General features: G+C 57.4%; 1 protein-coding gene across 1 annotated transcript; it reads left to right on the top strand.

Moving 5' to 3' along the window:
• The first annotated feature begins 3,551 nt into the window (after positions 1 to 3,551).
• SLC30A3 (solute carrier family 30 member 3) lies at positions 3,552 to 17,697 on the top strand. The gene is made up of 8 exons (XM_083432735.1): positions 3,552 to 3,826; positions 10,171 to 10,385; positions 11,523 to 11,669; positions 12,932 to 13,085; positions 14,019 to 14,226; positions 14,971 to 15,076; positions 15,683 to 15,817; positions 16,838 to 17,697. Exons 1-8 carry the CDS (start codon positions 3,729 to 3,731, stop codon positions 16,981 to 16,983), a joined length of 1,209 nt encoding a protein of 402 aa, XP_083288861.1. The 5' UTR covers positions 3,552 to 3,728; the 3' UTR covers positions 16,984 to 17,697.
• The last annotated feature ends 100 nt before the right edge of the window (positions 17,698 to 17,797 follow it).

Raw genomic sequence — 17,797 nt, 5'->3', positions numbered from 1 at the left:
TTGCAGTTCGGCGGCGGCTTTAGACTCTCCCGTCACAAAGAAAGCCGCCCGAAACACGGCTCCCTTTGCAGCGCGTGGGCGTCTCCTTAAAGTGCCCCCCCCCCCGGCAAGCTCAGGGGAGAGCTCCTCGTCGTGCGGGCCAGGAATGGGTTAAGTCGCAGGAACAAGGGAGCAGAAATAAATGGAGAATGCGATGGAGAAAGGGCAACGCTATAGGAACCTGCGCATTTTAACGTTGCTGAAATTACCAGATTGTTCAGGGTCCTGAAATAAAGAGCTCCGAAAGACCTTTCCAAACTGAGCGAACGGGCGTTAAAAAGTCCAAAGCAATTCAGTATAAACAAGTGTAAAGTGATGCATGTCGGAGTAAAAAAATTTTTTAATTAAATTTAATATGCTTAATTTCACCTCTGCAGAGTCTGACCTGGCGGTGGGTGGAGAGGAAAGACACTTGCTTAGCAGCGGTGAAAAAGGCCAGCGCGCTGCTGGGGATCACGAGGAAAGCAATTGGAAATCGGATATTGTGCTAACAATGTCGTTTATACCAGTTTATGGTGTGGACACGTTGGGGTGCTGTGGGCGGTTCTGGTCGCTTCGCTTCAGAGAGGATATCGGAGACCCGGAAAACTCACAAAAGAGCAATCAAAATGTTCCAGGGGATCATGGAGAGATTTGCCGCGTTTGGGACTTTTTAGCTTAGGGAAAAGCGGTGTCAGAGGCGACATGATAGGAGTTTATCAGATCAAACTGTAAGAAAGCGTGTAGCCAGGATTTTTGTTAGGCGGAGCAGGACCGGTTTGATTGGTCAGTTAGTTAAGTATTTCTATTGTTTTACTTGCTGGGGCGGGCAGATGCCCCCATGTTGCTGGGTTTGGATCTGGAGAGGAGCCCTCCGAGAGCGGGCGTCCGGCCAGGGACTCAAAGACCGGAGACTCGCGACTGGGACGACAGAATCACTCGATAGAGATATCTAGATATAATCGAATTTTATTGTTTTTCAGCATCAATGAAAAACTCCACAGATACATTGGATCCCTGGATATTCTTAATAGACGACGCTTCAGCCAAATAGAAATGGTTACTTCCCATCTGGAAATATTAATACTATCAACTCCGAATAAAAAGGCGGAGCAGCAGCCAGGAGACTTCGGGAAGAATCTGGGGGGCGGTAGGAGAGTCCCCTCCCTTTCGGGTTCCTGCGCCGGGTGCCGGCTCTTCCCACTTCCGCGGCCCGCGGAGAAGCATCTCTCCCCGTCTCCTCGCATTTGGAAACCCCTCTTATTGATTTCCTAAGATTTATATACCGCTCGACTGTTTAAAGAGCCTTTTACAAAATCTGTAAAGCAAAACCAAAATGTTAATAGCGATGCGCATTGATCTCGTTGCCTACAGAGAAGCGAAGGGGCTTGAAGGTGAGAAGGTTTGTGTGAGATAAAGGGGGGGGGTGTCGATTATGAAGGGCACCAGGGACCAGCTTCCCATCCGTTGCGTCACCTTCGCAGGTAAACCTCAAGCGCATTATCCGAGGGTCGAGATGGGGGAAAATGTAACTGGGGGCAACGCCAAGCAAGCCCCACACGGCCGCTCGGAGTCTCGCTCCACGGGTGTGGCACCCCAACAAAAAATAATGTTGAACACCAACTGGTGTTTTCATTTACGACAAGGACTGTTTCCCGTGGCGAGCGGACTTTTGTTTTTAAATCAGGGACATTACGGCTTCAGAAGACAAAGGCAAGGGCCGCCCTCCGCCTCTCTCTGCCCACCGGCAGAGGCGACCCGTCCTTCCTGCCCTGCTCCTCCTCCGGAATGCAGGACTGCCAGGTCTCCCGACGGAGGGGCGGAGAGAGAGACCCCCGCCAGGGCCTGGGCACCGGTTCGCAGCCCCCCACCTTCTTTCCTTTGCGTCCTGCGGGGCGCCGCAGCGGCTTTCCCCGCAGCGAACTGGAAAGGAGGCTCGGAGTCCGCGGCACCGTCTAGCAGCGCCGGGAACCCGCCTCTCGGGGCTTTTCCCCGCGGCCTTTCTTCTCCAGGAAGGCGTCCAGCCGGCCAACGGCGCCGGTAAAAACGTCCCGCGGCGCATAGGCCTCCTTCGGGGTCGCCTCTTTGGAGCAAAACGCACACGGGCCCCATAAAGGAAAGTCGGGAAGGAGGCGCTTCGTTCGCCCCTCCTGGGCAAAACCCCAAAGCCGGTTCCAATAAAAAATCCAGTCGCCCCCTTAGAAAAGTCCGCCTCCCCGCCCCGTCCCCCGAGCCCCACGGAAAGATGTCGAGAGGCGTCCTCATTTCTGCGGAGCCTCAAGATGGACGGGGAGATTTGGGGGGCAGCCGCATTGCCCCCCCGCCCGCCCGGGCTCTGGACTGCAGATTTCTTTTGCCCCCTCCCGGTGAGGGGCTTCAGGTGTGCGCCTCCCCTGCGGTCTCCCATCCCTTCCGCCCTCCGGCTTCCCTGACGCCTCACAGAGAAAAACAAAGAAACGAAATTGGGCCGCGCAGAGGGTTTGGCCCGGGAGAAATGGATTCGGACGGGCGGTCGCATTTTTCCAACCTCGGAGCCCCCTCGGGAGGAGAGGGGCGAGGCTGGCTCGGCTTCTCCCGCCGCGAAACCCCTGGAAGAGGGCAGAGCAGGCTCCGTTTCCTGGGCGGGAAGAAGCGCGCCGGGGATCGAGCGAAAACGACCCAAGCTGTGCCTGGATCTAGGCAGCCGCCGCCTCCTTGTCGGGTAGGATAGGAAGAAAGTGGGGGAGCCTGGTGGGCACCGCCGGTCCACGGGCCGAGACTCTCTGCTGGGGGGTCATTGTGCGGGGGGGGGGGCTGCCGGGCCCCGGATTGGGGGACCGACTTAGGCCCAAATCCGGCTGCCTCTTCCCCCTGCGCTGGAGGGAGCAATCCCGCCTGCCACACAATGGATCTGCCGCGGGGCTCTCCTGAGATCCCTTCTCCGGCAGAAGATCGCCTATGGTTCCTGCCTGTCCCCTTGGGAGGAGAGACCCTTTTCTTTGGGCCCCCATCATCACCTCCATCACCGTTTCATTGGACAGCCATCAATATCGATCCTGCGAGGCGAAGAAAGCGCTCCGACTCAGCCCCGCGGCGCCTCCCGCGCGCCCGTCCAGGCGGAACCGCCTCGCTCGGCGTCTCCCGCCGGTCTCTTCCCGCACCTCCGCCCCGCCGGCGGACGGGGGCTGCGGTCCGGCCCCTTCTTCTTGGCTGGGCCGGGGAGCCTTTCCTGGCCTCCCACCCCGAGCCGAGCTGCGGGCCACCCCCTCGGGCCTGGCGAGCTCTCCCCGGTTCGACGCCCAGCCACAACGGAGCGCCGAACCAGAGGACCGCCAAGGCGCCTTCCCACCTCCGGGGGTCCAGGCGAAGCAGCAGGGAGCAGCGTCTCGGGAGGCCCGGCGCAATCGGGCATCTCCTGCGCTCGGCGCTGCGCCTGCCTCCTTCCCGGGCGCCACGACGGCGCGGCAGTGAAGAGGCGAGGCAGGGGCGTCTGAAGGCGCATCTTCCCGCTGCCCGCAGGGGGCGGGGCCTGTGGCAAGGGGCGGGGCCTCCTCCGCCTGCCCGCCCACCGGGGGTTGCCTCTGCTTGGATCTCTCGACGGCGCCGGCAGCGGCGGCTGCAGCAACAGGACGCGGAGTCTCCTGAGAGCACATGGAGAGTGCCCGGCGCGCCTCTGCCTGAGGCCGAGGCCCAGAGCGCCGCAGCCAGGGGTTTCTCCTTTTCTGGACGCGATGGAGCCCCCCTCGGGGGACGGCAGGGACCCCTCGGAGAGCGCTCGCCTGGTGGGCAGCCGCAGTGGCAGCAGCTCCAGCAGCGTCCGCCTCAAGAGGTAAGGGGGTCCCCACGCCTCCCCGGCGCAGAAGCCCCTTCCTCTCCTCCACCGGGATCCTCCGGAGACTCCGCCAGGTGCCCCCCGACCCACTTGAAGACCCCGCTGAGATTGCCCCTGGCTGCCTTTTTCCGCACAAGCGGCCTGAGGTTTTTAATCTTCCACGCTCCTGCCGAGCGAAGTGGCGTTTGGTCGCCCGCACTCCCCGGACAGCCAGGGACCCCCGCCGCCGCCTCCCCTCCCTGCCCAGCCCCCCGGCCCCCACCCGGCAGGTTCCCCGCCTTGCCTCCCCCTGCTCGGGAATCCCCGCATTTTCTGGGGAATTTCCTGTTTGTTGCGAGGGGGTCGGCTAGAGGGGGTCCCCTTGTGCCGCTCCTCCATCTCCTCCTTCCGGGGCATCCTTGGATTCCTCCCCCCCCCCCCCGACGGCTCTTGGGGAATTCCACGGCAGTGGGACGTGAGCGGCGAGAGGGGGAGGCGCAAAAGTGGGGGGGGGAGCGGGAATCGTGGAGGTGGGGGGTCTCCTTCCCAGTTCCTTGCGGGGCATCTTTCGCTTCTGCCTTTGCTCTGCTGCCGGTGTCGAGCGTTTCAGTTCTTACTGGGGGGGAGGGGGAGGCGGGGGTCCCTCTCGCCCCACGCCGGAGGTGGGCGCTCCCTGCTCCCGGAGAGCCCACAGGAGCCTTTCCTTGCGGCGTCTGCATTGACACCCCTCCCTCACTCGTCACGTCTGGGCTGCTGCACCAAAGGCAGGGAGTCTCAATAGAGTTAGCAGTCGGAGAACCCCTCTCTTCCCCCCCCCCCCAAGGCCCACGTCGGGGTCGCCTTCCCTGCGCAACATGCTGGAAACCTCGCAGCTCCAGGGCCCGCTCGGGGGGCAACCAGTCAGCCAAGCCTCACTGCCCGAGGGGGAGAAACAGGCTCTCCAAGCATCGCTGAGGAGGCCCAGAGGGCGCCTCATGGACGGGCCGGCGGTCAGCCGCTAGTGATGCCGTGGCATCTTGGGGGGAGCAGGGCAGCTGTGGCTGGAAAGAGCCCCCCGAGGAGGGGGTGGGGAATGCCTGGCCCTCTCTGCCAGCCCACGAGGCGCTTCCTGTGCCGTCGAGCCTGCCTCCTTGGCACGCGCCAGCTTGTTTTCTGTGGCCCCATCTGCCTCCAGAAGGCTCTGTCGGGTGCCAGGGAGGGACAGCTGGGCGGTGGGCTGGCGAAATCTGCGCTGGGGGAGCGTGGCTGCCTCGTTTTCCGGGGCTTGCATTTGAGGAGATGGGGGGGCGCACACGTGGAGGGCAGGCTCCCCATCCCTGTGCAGACAGCCCCTAACCCAGCTCCCCCACCCCGCGCCGTCCTCCAGAGCAGCCTGGCCAAGGAAAGGCGCCTTGAAGGTCACTGAGGTCAACGGCAAGGACAGGTGTCTGGAGACTGAGATGCTGCGGGGGGGGGGGGAGGCCGCCTCCCCTGGAATCCAGCCCAGCCTGTCTGGAGCCCTGGAAGCGTTGCGGCAACGGGGGAGCAACCCCTGGCGAATGCCTGCTTGTCACGGTTTCAGCCAACGCGCTTGGAGCTGCTATTTTGTGTGGGAATGTTGACATTCTGCCCTGTGAGGTTGGCTGCCTGTGGGAACGCCTGGGGCACAGGACTCACCTTGCACCGGGGCTGCCATGGGGCTGCGAGGGGAACTGCCCTGCTTCCGAGACCGGCTTTTAACTTGTGCTGACCTCCCATCAGGTGCTAGACCGATACTCCTCCGGTCTCTGGCCTCATGTTCTCCTTCTCCATCCTGAGAGGAGACCTCTAGGGTGGCTCTCTCAGCCTCTGAGATGCAAGAGCGAGCCGGACTCATTGCTTCTCCTTAGTTAAAATGAGAGTTTTTCCTGTCAAGTTAGTATTTCCCACCATAAAGCGAGAATTCTTGTATACCTAAACTAATTTCCTCAGTGTGAGTAAATCCAGGGGAAAGTGTGAAATATCCTCCAACAGGGAAACTGAGTAAGAGGAAGTCGTGGGGTGACATAGCTGAACAGGAAGGAGGCGGATGAGGAAGGAGGTGAAAACATTTCTACCTTCTCTCCTCTCCCTCCCTGATCTCTCTGGGTATCCCGAGCCTTTCTGTCTTTTGTGGGCGGATGGGGCGATGCTTGGAGTGCGCAGGGGATGGATTCTGTTGTTAAAGATGACATAACCACACAAACAGAAGAACAAGCCCTGCTGAAGCTGAGTCAGCAGGGCTTTCGCAAGGACCAACCTATTGGTTGGGAGTGACAAGAAGCTGATAGAGGTGATCCAGTTGACCAAGTGCACGTGGGATCTCAACACTCTACCTGGCCCATGACTCCTGAGTAAGCTCAGCAGTCAGGGAGTAAGAGGGTATTCCTCGTGTAGATCAGGGAGCAGGAACAATGGAGGGATGGAGAAATGGGAGTCGTCCCGGATCCTCTCGGGACCTGCGCATGTTCCCTTCGCTGAGGATACCGAATTTATCCGGGGCCTGAAAACAAAAAGAGATTGTGGAGAGCTCTAAAAGGATTTCTCCCAGCAAAGCGAGTGGGCGTTAAAATGCCAAATGCATTTCAGTGGAAACAAGTGTTAAATGATGTATGTCAGGACAAAATAAATGATGATGATTTCACACTCACACACACATTTTGGGGTCCTAGGAGAGTTCAGTGAAGACGCCAGCCCAAGGTGCTGAAAAAGGCGAGTGGGAAGACTGGGGTGCTGCTCTGGCTGCCTCCCCTCAAAAGGGATATTGCAGAGTTGGAGAAGGCTCAGAAGAGGGCAGCCCCATTTATCCCGGGTCTGGAGCGAGGAGAAGTTGGAGGAGAGGTTGGACTTGGAGGCAGCGCTGCTTCTGAATACCCGCTGCTGCTTCACCAGGACGGGAGAGCGCTGCTTTGGGGCCCGGGTCCTGCTTGCGGGTTTCCCATCCTCCCCTTCTTACCTGGGGGGCCACTGTGAGAAGAGGGTACTGGGGTTAATGGGCCCGTTGGTCTGATCCAGGCTCTTTTTATGCCCCCCCCCCATTTCTGGCCTTCGGAGGTCGTGCTTCCGCGTGCCCTAAGCTTCCTTTGGTCTGCCTGCGCCCTCTTCGCTTTTCCTGGCTGGGGGCAGCCCCAAATTCGAGTGGGATGGGGGCACCGCTCTCTCGCTCCCCATCGCGTTTTCCTCTCGAGGCCTCGACGGGATCCCCGCCCTTTCTCCCTTCCTGTTCCTCCCACAGCCTCGAGGGCTCCGCCACGGACTCCTTGCGCCTCCCGGCCGAGCGAGAGAACCCCGCCACCCCGGCGCGGTTTCCTCCCTCCAAGACCGGCTGCGATGTCCTGGGGGTTGCCCCGGAAGAGCAGCAGGGCGGCCCCGCCAATGGCTCCAGTCCCGGCTCTGGAGTTCCTGTCTCAGCCCAGGGTCCGTCTAGTCGGCCTGAATTCAGCAAGGGGGCGTCTGAGCCGCAGAAAGGAAAACACGCGCGTTCACACAAGCTCGAAACACGGACACGCATGTTCTCGATGGAGTCTCTTGCTCCAGCTTGTGCGTATAGACGAGAAGGAAAAGCCTCCCCCCCCCCCAATGTCTGGACTGCATGAGCTACGCTCCCTGGATCGGGGCCCTGCTCAGACGAGGCGCAGCGCCCCTCGACGGCTCCTTTCTCTCTCTCTCCCGCCTGCGGGAGCCAGTCTTTGCGGGGGGAGGCGGGAGAAGGAGAAGGGATTTTGCGGGGGCAAGTGATGGAGAGAAGAGCAGCAGCAGCAGCCGTCCGTGGGTGGGAGGGGGCGGAGGGGACCACGTGATACTGCTCTGCAGGGGAGGGGGGAGCCGCTTGGGAGGCTCCCAGGCGTGAGATAATCGAGGAGAGAAAGGCCTGCAAACTCCGGGTGGGGACGGACGGACACGATGGGAGGATAATTCTTCCTGAGTTTTTCATGGCAGCCATTCCATATCCACCAACATAGGGACATCTCATCATCATCATCATCATCATCATCCCTGCCCATCTGACTGGGTTGCCCCAGCCATTCTGGGTGGATTCCAACATATGTAAAAACATAGTAAAACATAATTAAACATTTTTTAAAAAACAACTTTATAGTTACTTCTCTCCTTGGCTTTCGGGCAGCAGAACTCCATATCCTCCACATTTCTCTGATGAAAATAGGGATGTCCTAAGGGAAAGTAAGAGATTCCAGAATCAAATCAGAAACCGGGACAGCTTGTTGTGTAAATCTAGGACTGTTCCTGGGAAATCGGGACGAGCAAAGGGAGCTCCCTTGATGCAGCAGACAGAAAGTCATCAGGTGCAGTGGGAGAAATGGACGCTGTACCAGTCACGTGTGTGTCGGGCGTGCGCTCCCACCCGCTGAACTGGACGCCCTCGGCCTGAACCCCACTGGGGGGCCCTTGAGGCATTTCAAAGGACGACTCAAGTGCAGGTTTCCATGCCATCCGGATGAGGGGGAGATTCTCCGCCAGCCGGCCATGGCTTCTCTACACCGAGACCTGTTGCTAACAGCTCAGCATTTCTGACCTTCCTCTTTTTAGTCTCCTTATTTGGAGAAAAGCAGGTTTTCATAAGAATATGGCCCAGCCGATTGTCTCCCATTCCAGGATTCTGCCCTCTGGCTTTCTGGGCTGCCTCCTTCCTGCAAGCCCAGCACCCGCGAGCTCGGCTCCTGGGCCCAGCTGCCTCCCCAAATGGGTCCTTCTGGCAGCAAGGCAGCCACCGTGGCCAAACCCGTCCAGGGGCATCACAGTTCTCCAGTTCCTGCCAGGCGGAAGATGATTAAATCTCCCCGCAGCCCCAGGAGACGAGCCACAGTCACGGAGCCGGCTCGACTATTAATTCCCTCCCCAGCGAGGCTCTTGGGAGCACTTGACATGCATCTGTCTGATCGGGCCAGGCGCTGACAAAAGACCTCGCCTTGCTCCAAGGGGGTGTGAGGGGCATGACAGGGGCGGCCAAACCCAGAAGAGGAGCATTCTTCTGCAATAAAGCGCCCTTCATTCAGGGCTTGGTATTGACCTGTGTGGCTTCCCTGTGCAGCCTGGAATGCGCCCACTGCCCAGGATCCCCTGGGTGGATTAAAACAGAGACCTTGACAGATCAAGATGCATTTGCTCCCTTAGTAAAGCCAGGAGACCAGCACTGGCATTCGGTTGTCTTTTTAACATCACTTTCCTAATGACTCCGCATTGCAATGTAGGAATCACAGCTAGAGAATCTCAGGCAGATGGCCCTTCAAGGAAGGAGAGTCCTCCACTTTCTGATATCATTGTTGTTGTTGTTTACTCGTTTAGTGGTTCTGCCTCTTCGTGGCCACATGGACCAGAGCACACCAGGCACTTCTGTCTTCCACTGCCTCCCACAGTTTGGTCAAATGCATGCTGGTAGCTTCGAGAACACTGTCCCACCATCTCGTCCTCCGTCGTCCCCTTCTCCTTGTGCCCTCCATCTTTCCCAACATCAGGGTCTTTTCCAGGGAGTCTTCTCTTCTCATGAGGTGGCCAAAGTCTTGGAGCCTCAGCTTCAGGATCTGTCCTTCCATTGAGTACTCAGGGCTGATTTCCTTCAGAATGGAGAGGTTGGATCTTCTTGCAGTCCATGGGACTCTCCAGAGTCTCCTCCAGCACCAGAATTCAAAAGCATTCATTCTTTGGCGATCAGCCTTCTTGATGGTCCAGCTCTCACTTCCATACATCACGACTGGGAAAACCAGGGCTTTATCATAGGATATCATAGGATCATAGAATTGTATAGTTTGACAGGTCATCTAGTCCAACCAGTTGCAATGCAAGAATCACAGCAAAAGCCTCCCTGACCGGCAGCCAAGAAGGGAGAGTCCACCGCCTTCCAAGCCCTCGTCAAACAGCTCTGACCGTTAGAAAGTTCTTCCTACTGTTCAGTCGGAAATGGCTTTCTTGAAATTGGACTCCCTTGACAGGGGTTGTCTCTTCCAGAGCAGGAGAAAACAAACTCGCTCCATCTTTAGATATCTGAAGATGGCTCAGGTCACCTCCTAGCCTCCTCTTTCCCCAGCTAAACATACCCAACTCTACACTGCTATTAATTTTGATCCTGAATCTGCAAAATTACTTCTAAATCCTTTGCTTTAGTTTGTGGGTAGACACCCAGTCTGTGATTTGTTCTGGTTCGTGTCGGGTGTTCCCGTTTGTTTCATATTTTATTGGGTTGTATGCTTTACATAAAAATTAAAGATGTTAAATGGGGGGGGGGTGACTCTACAAGGCAGCCGTGGGTGGCATGAGGAAGGAGGGGGCTAATTCTCTGCGTGTGTCTTCTGTGGGGGTTGAGCAGGACTGAGGGGCTGCCCCTCCCTCATGTTCCGGCCTTCTCCCAGTCTGTTTGCAGGCACCCAGGATGCCTTCCCCAGCCTCCCCCTGGAGAACGGGCATGCGGAAGTGCCCGGGGGCCTGGAGATGGAGCGCCGCCTGGCCCCCCACTGCCACCAGGGGCCCTGCTCCCCTAGCCAGAGCCAGCTGAAGCTCCAGGCTCAGAGGAAGCTCAGCATCGCCTGCGGGGTCTGCTTCCTCTTCATGATCGGAGAGGTCATAGGTCAGTGGGGCTGGGAAGCGGTTCTGGGGGGGGGGGGAGGTTCATGGATCACCAAGCCAGCGGCAGGCACCTCCACTGACCCGAGAGAGGCTCAGAGCCACAGAAAAGCTCTCTGGGGTGCCCTGGGGGTGCTCTTCCTTCTTCAAGGAACAAGGACGACACACCTGTTGGGTGGGAGCGCAGATGGCCACCTGCTTTTCTCCTTCCAGGTGGATGGGGTCATCTGAGAGACAAAGGACCAGGCACCCAGGGAGCTTCCTCTGGGATATTATTGCAGTCAAGCCAACAAGTCATGTTTTGCCAGATGGGCACGTGAAGGGGCTGAGGCTCACAGAGCTTTTCCCGTAAAATTTGCTAGAGAGAACTCTGTGAGGTCACTTCCTTGTCTGTCTTGGCATGCTTCTTTCCTGCCTGGGAAGCCCTCTCTTTCTTCAAGCTGACCACACACGCACCATTTTTTAATTTACATTTTATAACTTAGATAGTAGTTATAAACCTGCCTTCATTTTGCTACTGTAATGGCTGCCTCAAGACTTAGATTATGTAAGTAAATACTACTTTTACTTCTTCACAAAACAATGTTGGTGTGATTGTTGTTTTTCAGGGGGTAAGACCAGGAAAATCCAGCCTGTCTTAAAGCATCCTGGATTATTGTTTCTAGAAGGTTAAATCAAACATGCCTTCACTTCCATGTTTAAAGCTGCAAAGGGTGGTACTCTGCTGATCTCACTCATGTGAGCAAAGAAGAAAAATAACTAACTATATACATATACCCTCTCCTAGTGCCTGAATCCATTCCTACACTTTGTGGCTGAGAGAGGATGTTTCAATTTTCATTTGATTCACATTTATGTTATCTGCTTTGCAGTTCTTTGCTGACTTTCCGAGGTCTCTTTCAAGGTGTTCATTAAGATAATGAGCAGGAATCAGTTGACAGCAAAGCAATTGACACAGCAAAAAAACCCTCAAAGGGCAGAGGAGATAAATCATGGCAGCAGCACTAGACTCAGCTCATCCTTACAAAGACCCAGGAAGTCTGCCTGAGAGGGGCTGAGAGGGTATCCTGGTTAGAGTCAGGGCCTCCCCCCCCCAGTCCTTCCCTCCTCCCTCCACAACACAGCTCTGCTTGCCTTTCAGGTGGGTACTTGGCTCACAGCCTGGCCATCATGACAGACGCAGCCCACCTGCTGACAGACATGGGCAGCATGGGCGTCAGCCTCTTCTCCCTCTGGGTCTCCACGCGCCCGGCCACCAAGATCATGAGCTTCGGCTGGCACCGCTCAGGTACCTCCAGATCCTCCACCCGGTTCCCACCTCGCCATGGGCATGAGGGGGCTCTCCCAAGGGGCAGCCGAGGGGCACTGCTGCTGCTTCTGCCTCACCCGCTTCTCCCACTGCCCCTGCGCCACCACAGTCTTCAGCCCAAGAGGCCACCTGGTGGCTCTCAGCAACTGCACTGTGTCCCAGAAAAAGCAGGAAAGCCTTCATCAGGCAGTGCGGAAAGGAAGCCTTTGGAGGGCTGCCAAGCCGACTGGCCTCTGGGTGCCCCATTTGGGGTGCGGCGGCGGCAGCAGCAGCGAGATGCTTCTCCCATTACAGTTCAAAGGCTGGGGGGGTGACTCCCTCCCTCCCTCCCTCCCTCCCTCCTTCCCTTCTTGCTTCCCTCTGAAGTGGTGGCAGAATAGAGCCAGGCAGCCAAGGAGCCAGAGAGGCTCACAAATTGTTCTCTGAAAAAGGCAGAAGGCAAATGGGTGGCGGGAAGACTGATGGAGGATGAAAGAGAAGAAGAAATGGATTCAAATGGCCTCTTCAGCGCTTGAAAGAGATCAAAAGACTTTTTTGATGCCTTCCCCACAAAGTGAAAGACCCCCAGACCTCCCTGCTGCCAGGGCTTGACTTGGCTGCCCCATAGCCTTTCTGCGCCTCTTCTCTGATCCTGCTGGGGGGGGTCCATTTCCCCTCCTGCCCCCCCAATCTTCTTCCTCCCTGCTGCCCATTTTGTGGGCAGCTGAAATAACTCCCTGCAGGAGTCAATCATGTCCTATTCTGGCTGCAGGGTACCATCCAGGCATTGCCAAACTACAAATCCCACCCACCTCTGGCTACCAGCCCTGCTTGCTGGGCTGATGGGAGTTGTAGTTCACCCTGCTCTTTATTCGACAGACCTTGGAGCAGGCTTTCAGCTTCCCGCCAAGCTTGTGAGGTAGGCTAGGGTGAGAATGAGAGGTGGGATAAGTCATGAACCAGGGGGCTAAGTGGAGATTTGGCAGCAGCAGGTCTCCCCGGCCCAATGCCAGCCTTCTAGTCCTCTTGGGACAGGGCAAAGGACTCCTCTGGGAACTGGCCTTGGGGACAAGCAGGCAGGTCTGAGAGACCCAGGAACATCTCCCAACCTGCGCTCCGGGTTCGGGTTCCAGGCAGCCTCAGGGAAAAGGCCCAGAGCTGGCCTTGGTGCTCCCCAACTTGGAGGGAGGGCACAGGGCTACTTTGGCAAGGCACCCCTGACTGGCATCTCCCTCTCCCCCCCCCCAACTCCCCCCCCCCAGAGACGCTGGGTGCCTTGGCCTCGGTCCTCTCCATCTGGATCGTCACGGGAGTGCTGGTCTACCTGGCCTCGGCCCGCATCATCAGCAACGACTACGAGATCGAAGCCTCTGCCATGCTGGGCACCTCGGCCTGCGCGGTGGGCGTGAACATCATGTGAGGCCTGGCGCGGGGCATTGAGGGAGGCGGAGGGCGGATTCTCAGGCACAACACACTCCCATTGCCTCTGGTCAGTTCATTGAATTATAGCCCAAGCCCACACCAGGCAGGAGTCACAGCTAAGGAATCCCTGCCAGATAGCCAGCCAATCGCTGCTCACAAACCTCCACAGTATCACAGAATGGTAGAGTTGGAAGGGACCCCAGGGGTCATCTAGTCCAACCCCCTGCAATGCAGGAATCACCGCTAAAGCATCCCTGACAGATGGCCACCCACCCTCTGCTTAAAAACCTCCAAGGAAGGAGAGTCCACCATCTCCTGAGGGAGACCGTTCCACTGCGGAGCAGCTCCTACTGTCAGAAAGTTCTTCCTAATGCTTAGTCGGAATCTCCATTCTTGTCACTTGAAGCCATGGGTTCGAGTCCTCCCCTCCAGAGCAGGGGGAAACACGCTCGCTCCGTTGTCCACATGGCAGCCCTTAGGATCTTTGTAGAAGGCAGCATTCTGCCCACAAGCAGGGCCCAAGAGCTGTGGTGGGCAAGAGGCTGCTGAGGTGGGTGGCATACCCTCCAACATTTCTCTGATGAAAATAGGGACGTCCCATTCCATAATGATCATTTTAGTATTTGTACGCCACACATCTTACTGGGTTGCCCCAACATATATAAAATCATAATAGAACATTAACCATTAAAAAGACCCTTCCCTGTAGAGGATTGCCTTCAGACGGCTTGGGGGTCAGATAACTCCATAATGGAATGGAAATAGGGATCCTAAGGGAAAGTGAGCCATTCCAGATCAAATCAGAAACCAGGACGGCTTCTCTAAATCAGGGATGTCCCTGAGAAACACTTGGAGGGTCTGGGAGGGGAAGGGTGTGGCCCCCACCCCAAAGCCTTGGCTCATAGCTCTTGCCGCCCCTCTCTGCAGCATGGCCTACCTTCTGCACCAGTCGGGCTCCCCCCACAGCCATGGGGTGAGCACGGGGGGCTACGAGCGGATTGGGGAGAGCCCCTGCGGTGCGCCTGCGGTGCCCGCCCACAGCAACACCAGCGTCCGAGCCGCCTTTGTGCACGTGGTGGGGGATCTGCTCCAGAGCATCGGGGTCTTTGTGGCTGCAACCGTCATCTACTTCAAGGTAGGGGGACCAGGCATCCTGCTCCGGATAGGGACCCAGAGCCTCCCTCCTTGAAGCACTGTCTCTTCCCATGGAATCATAGAATGGCAGAGTAGGAAGGGACCTCCGGGGGTCATCTAGTCCAACCCCCTGCAATGCGGGAATCACAGCTGAAGAGATTTTCCTTTTTTTGCATTGACCAGCACCCATTGCAATTAAGAGGGACAGTGCATCAAATACAAACGATGCAGTAGATCAGTTTAAATTGCCAAATTAAAAAAGCAGCACAAATTAAGAATCAGAGCACCATGGGCGTTCTTATTTAAATATTTCCTGGTCCTGGCAAACGGTGGTGGAGCCAGCCCTTAACTCCCCAGGAGGCCTGTCTGTGGCCCAAGAGGTCCTCTTCCCCCTGAATCTCCAGGCAAACCGGCTTCCCTGCAGCTTCCACTCACCGGATCCAGTTCCCCCTGCTTGAACAACAGAGAGTGAGGCAGCTGTATCTCTGACGCCAGAGATCTTGGAAGGCTACTCCCCCTCCCCTTATTAGACTTAATTAATTAACAAAATTAACGTACCAAAGCAACAACCGGGTTGGATCCAAAGTAGCGCCAAGGAGCGTGTCACATCCATGCAAGGATTTCTGCCTGGGGAATGGGGCTGCCCCCTAAATCTGTCCTAGGGGTCTTCTGTTCTCTGTGTCAGTGCAGGGATCTTGTCTGTGTCTATCCCTGCCTCTCCTCCTCCTCCTCCTCTGCTTTGCAGCCCCAGTACAAGATTGCAGACCCCATCAGCACTTTCCTCTTCTCGGTCTTTGTGGTGGGCTCCACTGTGACCATCCTCCGCGACGTCTTCCGGGTGCTCATGGAAGGTGAGTTCCAACCCCGACCCTCTCGGGTCAAACGAGGCCGCCTCGTTAACCAGCTAAGGGAAGTCTGAGGAATAAAATCCTGGTGAAATTCCAGCCGGACCTCCTTGTCCCTTCCCTGCTCCAGGCCTGGGGATGCTCAGGGCACTGGTTGCAAAGCCAACATCAAGGGGTGCCCAAGACCACCCAAAAGCCAGCAGGGAAGCAGGAGGAGCAGGAAGGGGCAGGGGAAAGGCAGAGGGGAAGAGGCAGAGGGGAAGAGAGAAAGGGGCCAAGTCCCTCTGCAAGTGACTGGCTCAGCTTTAGCACGAGGCACCTTTAGACTCCAGGCGTAAAGACAAATCGCCCAGGGAGCCCATGGCTGTTTTAAGGCTGCACCGGGTGTTGAAAATTTGCACTCCCTTACCATTTTTTGCCCAGGGCAACTGCCCCGGTGACCCCGCACCACTACTCAACGACCATCTTCAGCAGGAGGTGCCCCTCCCTTGCTCTGCTCCAGGGTATGCCAGTCAGGGAGACGGCACCACATCTGCTCCTCCAAGGGTGGGAGCTGGGGGTTTGGAGGGACCCCAGCCAAGTCTGTCACCACCCTGCCTCCCTCTCTTCCAGGGTCTCCGCGGGGTGTGGAGTTCAAAGCCGTGAAGGAAGTGCTGCTGTCCGTCAAGGGCGTGAAGGGGGCTCACAACCTCCACCTCTGGGCCTTGACCCTCAGCCATCACGTGGTGGCTGTGCACCTGGCAATTGGTGAGCACCCCACCCTGCCTCCGAGTGCCCGGGACCCCCTGAGGAAATCCTGAGAGGGCAAAGGCCCCAGGCGATGGGGGAGGGGACTGTACCACCTCCGACTGCATTTCGGGATGCTACCCTGAGTTTAAAATGCCTCAAAAGCAAAACACATCTATCCAGGACAAAAATCAATTGGTATAGCTGGGGTGCACCAATTGGTATATCTATTCATTTAAAGGCATTTCATAAGCCACTTAGTATTTTAAAAACTCAAAGTGGTGCACCACTTAAAAGTTTCATTGAAAGAAAAATGCAACATGGAACCAGTAAAACAGCAGCATAAAATCAGGAATCTGGGGAACTGACAAATAAATAAATAACAGGGCCCAATCTTATGGATCAGGAAAGGCCTGGGGGGATCCCAGCAAAGGGCATCCCATAATACAGGAGCAATGGGGGGAAATGCCTGTTTTCAGATCACCCCCCATGATGTTCTGTAGGGTGTGATAGGAGTACAGTTTTCCCCAGATGATGGAAGTGAGCTTAACAGGTCTATAAAGGGGCAGCTGGCCTTTCGGGCGACAGAGTTGCTTTAAAAGTGAGCAATACTAACAATACCCCCCCCCAGCTCCTGCCCCTCCCTTTAGAGAGGATCAGACCCATCCAAGGAGGAGAGGGCTAGCAATGGCGGCGGCCACAATGGCTATGCTGTCTCCGCAGTTGGACGCCAGGGCTGGAAACCGTAGGAGGAGTTGCTCTTGCGCTCAGATCCTGTTTGCTGGTTCCCCCTGATGGGCGTCTGGTTGGCCACTGTGGGAACAGGAGGCTGGGCCTCTGGCCTGATCCAGCAAGCTCTTCTTTCGTTCTCATGGAGCCTCCAGGTGCAGAGGCAGTCTATCTTGATTCCCAGGTTCATAGAGGCATTTGGCTGCTGTGAGAACAGGACGCTGGGCTAGATGATCCTGCAAACTCCCAGCCTCTCCTTGGGTGTGCAGCCTTTGCCCCGCTGACCCCTTTCTGGGTCTCTCCCCCTTGCAGACTCTGGTGCCGACATGGAGGCGGTGCTGCAAGAGGCCACTGCCGTCCTGAAGAGCAAGTTTGGCTTCGTCTCCTGCACCATCCAGGTGGAGCGCTACCTGGACGACATGGCCAGCTGCCGCCAGTGCCAGGACCCGCAGGACTGAGCCCAGCGCTGCCCCCTTGGTGCCCGCCAACGGCCAACCTCAGCCGGGAGGCGCTGGGAATCCCGGGACCAGCAGGGGTGGCGGGGTGTGTGTGTCTCCTCTGCCCACCTCCACCGCCAGGGCCGCCTCAGCTGCCCAGCCAGAGAGGAGAGGAGGCTGAGCCCCTGTCCCTGCGCATCCTGTTCTTCTTCGTGTCACATTCCAGGCAGGCACGGGGGCCCCCTCTGCTACTGCCCACCCCATTGCCTGCCTCAGTGTCTTTGGTGTGCAATGCAACCCAGCCCCCCACCCCAGGTGAGGCCTGCCATTCGTCGGTGTTTGCACGAGTGTGTTCCCTTTCCAGCAAGCTCCCTGCCGTGGAGTCGAGTCTGCAAGGCAGCCTATGAGTTTAAACAGCTGTACAGAATTGGGAGGGCTCCCCCCCCCCCCGGTCATCCAGTCCAACCCCCTGCAGTGCAGGAATCTCAACTGAAGCAGCCATGACAGACGAGGGCAGATCTTTCCCCCGCTTGGCCAGGCCGAAAGCAAAGTGGTCTGGCCAGGAGGTCAAAAAGGACGCCATGGCAGGGAAGCAAACTTCTTGCTCATCAGTGAGGACCAAGCCATGGAGGGGGGAGCCCTGGGGGGCAGAAACCAGCTCCCCAGCCCTCCTGATCAGGAATGCCTCCGCTGCGAGGGGCCCACATGGAGAGGCCAGCCCCCCAGCCGCCCCTGGCCCAGTGCTGGGAGATCCCCCCATGGAGGGGGCCAGCCCCGCCCTCCCCACACTCACGTGTCCTTGTGTCTGTGACCTTGTGGAGTTCACGTCTGTGTG

Source organism: Podarcis tiliguerta (genome assembly GCF_965153285.1).
Source record: "Podarcis tiliguerta genome assembly, chromosome: 3".
Classification (NCBI taxonomy): Eukaryota; Metazoa; Chordata; class Lepidosauria; order Squamata; family Lacertidae; genus Podarcis; species Podarcis tiliguerta.
Note: the sequence above shows the minus strand (reverse complement) of the source record. Positions and strands in the feature narration are given on the sequence as shown.

What these genes read in the sequence shown, in the direction of transcription:
- SLC30A3 (XM_083432735.1), top strand. Translation starts at nt 3,729, where the DNA reads ATGGAGCCCCCCTCGGGGGACGGCAGGGACCCCTCGGAGAGCGCTCGC. An exon ending in CAACCGTCATCTACTTCAAG is followed by an intron (nt 14,227 to 14,970) that starts GTAGGGGGACCA and finishes TCTGCTTTGCAG; the next exon opens with CCCCAGTACAAGATTGCAGA. An exon ending in CTTCCGGGTGCTCATGGAAG is followed by an intron (nt 15,077 to 15,682) that starts GTGAGTTCCAAC and finishes CCTCTCTTCCAG; the next exon opens with GGTCTCCGCGGGGTGTGGAG.